Source organism: Ctenopharyngodon idella, chromosome 18 (genome assembly GCF_019924925.1).
Source record: "Ctenopharyngodon idella isolate HZGC_01 chromosome 18, HZGC01, whole genome shotgun sequence".
In the NCBI taxonomy this organism is placed as follows: Eukaryota; Metazoa; Chordata; class Actinopteri; order Cypriniformes; family Xenocyprididae; genus Ctenopharyngodon; species Ctenopharyngodon idella.
Genome location: NC_067237.1, coordinates 14,520,346 through 14,526,757, shown reverse-complemented (window position 1 = coordinate 14,526,757; position 6,412 = coordinate 14,520,346). Strand labels below are relative to the sequence as shown.

General features: G+C 41.9%; 1 protein-coding gene across 1 annotated transcript in view; it reads right to left on the bottom strand.

Moving 5' to 3' along the window:
* LOC127500242 (thrombospondin type-1 domain-containing protein 4-like) overlaps positions 1-4,722 on the bottom strand; it is a 30,845-nt gene extending 26,123 nt beyond the window's left edge. Inside the window, exons 1-5 of the mRNA XM_051871242.1 lie at positions 4,484-4,722; positions 3,922-3,970; positions 3,715-3,775; positions 3,047-3,261; positions 2,463-2,736 (exon numbers count right to left, since the gene is read on the bottom strand). Of these exons, the coding sequence (XP_051727202.1) occupies positions 2,463-2,736; positions 3,047-3,261; positions 3,715-3,775; positions 3,922-3,944 (573 nt within the window). The 5' untranslated portion in view covers positions 3,945-3,970; positions 4,484-4,722. The remainder of the gene's footprint in view (positions 1-2,462; positions 2,737-3,046; positions 3,262-3,714; positions 3,776-3,921; positions 3,971-4,483) is intronic.
* Between the last annotated feature and the right edge of the window lie 1,690 nt (positions 4,723-6,412).

Below are 6,412 nucleotides of genomic sequence, written 5' to 3'. Positions count from 1 at the left end.
TACATATGAAGCGCCTGACGAACCCTTTAAGGTTCTGTATATGAAGCGCCTGACAAACCCTTTAAGGTTCTGTATATGAAGCGCCTGACAAACCCTTTAAGGTTCTGCATATGAAGCGTCTGATGGAACCCTTTAAGGTTCTACATATGAAGCTCCTGACGAACCCTTTAAGGTTCTACATATGAAGCTCCTGACGAACCCTTTAAGGTTCTACATATGAAGCGCCTGACGAACCCTTTAAGGTTCTGTATATGAAGCGCCTGACAAACCCTTTAAGGTTCTGCATATGAAGCGTCTGATGGAACCCTTTAAGGTTCTACATATGAAGCTCCTGACGAACCCTTTAAGGTTCTACATATGAAGCTCCTGACGAACCCTTTAAGGTTCTACATATGAAGCGTCTGACGGAACCCTTTAAGGTTCTACATATGAAGCTCCTGACGAACCCTTTAAGGTTCTACATATGAAGCTCCTGACGAACCCTTTAAGGTTCTACATATGAAGCTCCTGACGAACCCTTTAAGGTTCTACATATGAAGCTCCTGACGAACCCTTTAAGGTTCTGCATATGAAGCGTCTGACGGAACCCTTTAAGGTTCTGCATATGAAGCGTCTGATGGAACCCTTTAAGGTTCTACATATGAAGCTCCTGACGAACCCTTTAAGGTTCTACATATGAAGCTCCTGAGGAACCCTTTAAGGTTCTACATATGAAGCGCCTGACGAACCCTTTAAGGTTCTGCATATGAAGCGTCTGATGGAACCCTTTAAGGTTCTGCATATGAAGCTCCTGACAAACCCTTTAAGGTTCTGCATATGAAGCGTCTGACGGAACCCTTTAAGGTTCTGCATATGAAGCGTCTGATGGAACCCTTTAAGGTTCTACATATGAAGCTCCTGACGAACCCTTTAAGGTTCTACATATGAAGCTCCTGACAAACCCTTTAAGGTTCTACATATGAAGCTCCTGACAAACCCTTTAAGGTTCTGCATATGAAGCGTCTGACGAACCCTTTAAGGTTCTACATATCAAGCTCCTGACGAACCCTTTAAGGTTCTGCATATGAAGCGTCTGATGGAACCCTTTAAGGTTCTACATATGAAGCTCCTGACGAACCCCTTAAGGTTCTACATATGAAGCTCCTGACGAACCCTTTAAGGTTCTGCATATGAAGCGTCTGACGGAACCCTTTAAGGTTCTACATATGAAGCGTCTGACGGAACCCTTTAAGGTTCTACATATGAAGCTCCTGACGAACCCTTTAAGGTTCTACATATGAAGCTCCTGACTAACCCCTTAAGGTTCTACATATGAAGCTCCTGATGAACCCTTTAAGGTTCTGCATATGAAGCGTCTGACGGAACCCTTTAAGGTTCTACATATGAAGCGTCTGACGGAACCCTTTAAGGTTCTACATATGAAGCGTCTGACGGAACCCTTTAAGGTTCTACATATGAAACGTCTGACGGAACCCTTTAAGGTTCTACATATGAAGCGTCTGACGGAACCCTTTAAGGTTCTACATATGAAGCGTCTGACGAACCCTTTAAGGTTCTACATGTGAAGCGCCTGACGAACCCTTTAAGGTTCTGCATATGAAGCGTCTGACGAACCCTTTAAGGTTCTACATGTGAAGCGTCTGACGGAACCCTTTAAGGTTCTACATATGAAGCGTCTGACGGAACCCTTTAAGGTTCTACATATGAAGCGTCTGACGGAACCCTTTAAGGTTCTACATATGAAGCGTCTGACGGAACCCTTTAAGGTTCTACATATGAAGCTTCTGACGGAACCCTTTAAGGTTCTACATATGAAGCGTCTGACGGAACCCTTTAAGGTTCTACATATGAAGCGTCTGACGGAACCCTTTAAGGTTCTACATATGAAGCGTCTGACAGAACCCTTTAAGGCTCTGGAGAGAAGCCGTATGAGTCAAAGCGATGCAAAAGCCTTCAAAATCACAAATGTGAAATGATGCATAACTCAGTGTGTTTACACTTGTGGTTTGGTTCTCTTGGTTCATTTGGTCTGGACCAAACAAGAAAATTATACATTTAGTCCTGGTTAGCTTAGCGTTCACACTGTCATTTTTAACACCGAACCTAAAGATACAAAACAAAAAAATTGCTTTTATGTGTCTGGGCTGAATGGGCTCGTTTCAATTCTGACTCCTGTACCGAACTGTAATGGGCAACATTACGACTATGACGAGAGGAACCAGGTATGCTTGAGCATTCTGTGCTTTTTAGGGTCGCATCTCATGATGTCATGTCCTGTTTTTGGTTTGTTTAGATGTCCGTGCTGCGTTCACATTTCAGTTGAACTGAGTTCATTTTAATCAAACCAAACCTGCCAAGTGTAAACACACCCTCAGAGTTAAAACACCCCTTTTCCTGGGGTTAATGACGATGTTAACAGGGTTAAATGTTGTGAGAAACTGTGTTTTCACTGCAGATGTTACCATGGTGTTGCAGATCTTGTGCTGGTTTGGCGCTCCGGGGCAGGAGGCGTTCGGCAGCGGGCTGTACGGTCTGACCTGCACTGCCGTTGTGTGATAGCGACTGTTTTGATAGCCGTTTCTACCATGAGTCCTGTAACTCTGGTGTGGGAAGTTTGATGGCGATCGTCTCTGTTTGTTCTGGGATGTTCGGCTGGAATCTTTCTGTAGAGGCGTTACGTATGAAATCCTGCCGTATCCGTACGTCCCTGGACTGATGCGGCTACTGTTTGCTTTTCTTCAACAGACAGAAAATATACAGAGAAAGAAAAAAGTACATTCACTCATTTATCAGATGCTCTTATCAAAGCGACTTAGAAATGAGGAGCACAACAAGCGATTCATCTTAAATAACAATTCCTAAACTGATGTTAATCAGTGGATGTGATGAAATTGAGCAAACATTTATCAGTATCAATCAAAATCAATTGGTTTCTCAAATATAATTTCCCAAACGTTAACTTAAAATATCAGGCTGAGTATTAAATATTTTAGCCTGAAGGGGTTCAGCTGGTGCTAAAGTTGTGAACTAAATAATGACGTCAAACCTCCATCCATGTCTGCTGACACTCAGCCATCTCTGCTGGCCTTGTGTTGACGGCTTTGAGTCCGTGTGTCCACCGGGATTGACCGGAGACTGAAGGCTGTAGTGCGGCAGACAGACTCTGGTCCGTTCCTGAACACCTCCACCGCAGGATCGTGAACACTCGCCCCACGAACCCCAGGAGCTCCACAAGCTCGTCTGCTGTGGATCAGACCGGATCTGAGCGTGTGACGACGCATCAGGCACATAAAGAGGAAATAAACAGGAACAAAAATGAGATGCAGTTTGATAATGACAGCTAAGAAACCAGTGAACAGAAACAGCAGGACGAGAGCTCAGATGTCAATCAACAGCTGACAGCCAATCAGAGGGCAGAGGGTTGTGACCCTGAAACCATCGGACATTCTCAGCGAGAGGTCAGCACATGTGATCACTCTCATATGACAACACTGTGCAAATGCTTCATTCTTCTCTACAGAAATCCATGAAGTGACACTTTTGAGTATTATGTGGAATATTCATACTGTAAACCAACACAATGCAAAACATTATGGACAGAATCATGGTGTCTTGATGTCTAGTTTTCCTGAGACTGACTCCCTGCAATGACCTGCACTGTTTGTATTATGAGGGCAAAAACAGCTAAATAGTCATAAAGACAAAAATAAATACCTTCCTCTTGTTGTGTGTGTGATGATGACACATGAAGATCGGCCACAGGATCACAGCGACACTACAAACACAAGATTACAAGAGTCATGCTAACGCTGACAGTGTGTGTATATATATGTACTGAAATATTAAATATGAAAACATATACACAATACAAATGCTTTAAGTCCCACTCAAGCAGCTGGTCAGATCTGTCATGTTCCTCACCTGATGTTCAGAGCTGCTCTCATGCTGAAGACTGACTGCAGCGCTGCACCTGTACACACACACACACACACACACACCTGTGCATGTCGTCAGATGTCACTCAAGTTCAAACTCATGTTGTACTCTTTTTAGTCCTCATTTAACCCCTGACCCGACCTGCTGACCTCTGAGCGCCGGACCTGTTGAGTGTGTCAGTGACAGCAACACTGCAGCTGCTGCATTCAAGTGCACGAGAGAATGTCGTGCAGGAGTGAATAATGAGGCAGAAATGAAGGTTTGTGTGATATTACAGTAGTGAGATATTAAATAAAAATTAAATTAAAAAAAGGCTGCAAGTTAGTAACATAAAAAAAAAAAAAAAAATTCCATGGTAATAACTCTTGTGGAAATGCTTCAATGGTGTGTTAACAATTTCTGAAGTAACATAAAAAAAGATCACATGAAACATAAATATATTAAAACGCCTTTAACACCCCTTGTTACCACAGTACAATGACAGAATGATGTGATATTCTGATGCTGCCTGACAGAGTGTTGTAAAAGTACAGTAATAGTGAGGTACCCGTTGAGCTCCAGCTGTTCTAATGGTGAAAGCGTTGATGTATGACGCGTCCTGACGCGCGTAATCCAGCGCGCTCAATAATCCAGCAGCTCACGCGTCCCTCATTAGCAATAATCTCCATCCTTAATCACTGTCAATCGTATTCAAATACGTTGTTTCCAGTCCTGTAAAAGTTTATCCGTCACACAGACAACCGTGAAGACACGAAGCGCTCAGAGTCCGTGGAGAGAATCAGATCGAGTGCGCGCTGCGCGCCACCTGCTGAGAGCTGAGAGAGAGAGAGAGAGAGAGAGAGAGAGAGAGAGAGAGAGAGAGAGATGGGGGGGGGGGGGTCTGTATTCTAACGTTAAAAGTCTCTAAATGTTAATTGTATCCCGATAAACGTGCTGCAACTCTGATACTATTATTTTAAAATATTGGTAAAGCACATAAAATGATATCCACCTATATTTTCTGTAGGTTAAACTACTCTTGTTGAAAAAGTGCAAAAGTGTCACCAATACATTTTCCCGCTTTACCCATGATGCAACCTCAGCTAACAAATCTTCTAAGAAAGTTATGCTAACGTTCATATTAAGTTATTATTAAAACATTATTTCATGTTCTACGTTCAAAACGTCCAGTTTCTTTAAATGCTCCAAGTTTTTTCTTGGTTATGTGAACGTTAAGGGAACATTCCATTTTGTAAACATTATGGGAATGTTACTTTTGAATGTTCTCCGAACGTTCTGAAACAAATACATTAAAAAAGTTAGGCGAACGTCCAACTAAAACGCTTGTAATAAAAATAAATAAATAAAGTTTCATGAAAGATATATAGACAATTTGATTACACTTTATTTTGTTGAAGTTTTTACATTGTACTTAGCCAAACAAGTACTGAGTAATATAATTAACTACATGTAATTATGCATAGTTTACTGTTATTACTATAGTAAGTACGAGTAACTACGTCACTTTAAAATAAAGTGTCACACCGTGTTCTAACCAGACGAGATTCCAGCGACAAACAATTTGTCTGTCCACACCAGATGCGACGCGAGACGCAATAAACGTCTATCAAATATGGAAGGCCAAAAGGGCCAAAAATACGTGAATTTTAACGCGTCAACAACACGTAAAATACTTGTATTTCACGTGCAAACAACAATACATGTATTTTACGTGTTGTTGACGTGTTAAAATTCACGTGTTTTTGACCCTTTTGGCCTTCCATAGAAGTCAATCAAAAATCACAGCCAATCAGAAGAGCGCGTGGGCGGGCTGGAAAAGATGCCTTTTATCGCGTCGCGTCAGTTTAGGACGCGGTGTTACAGTTAATTTTTGTGCTAACATTTTGAGAACATTATTAAAGACCAGATACCTTTGAACGAACAAACGTTTGTTCATAACTTTGAGAGAACCTTTCCAGAACGTTCTGAGAACATTCTCTGGTGAGTGTTTGTGATGTAAATAAACTGACCAGTGAGCTCTACATGTCTCCATCATCAAAACAAAAAGTCTTCTGTAGAGCTTAAAACTCAAGGAATGAACGCTTCGAGGAGACAGACATCTGATCTGATCCATCTGTGAGGATGTGGGGTTATTTCATACTTTGCCTGTCGTTGGTCTCAAACATGAGTCTCTTTTGCCCTCAAAACAACAAAACTGCTCTCTTCAGTTGTAACTTAATCTGCTCAAATATTAAGTATGATTTTTTTCCCCTGCAGAGTTTAAAAGGTTTAAGGATATTTGAGAAGGATTCCAGCCTGACAGCAGGTTTAATTAAACAGGATCAGAAAATCTCCACCACACAGCGAGTCTCCATTCACACCCGCTGAGGAGAAATAACCACCCTGAGCTGTTTTCTTCATGTTTTTACCTGCTAATCACCGACGTCACTGTTTCCTGTGAACCAATCAGATGTCAGGATTAGGTTTGGGGGCTGAG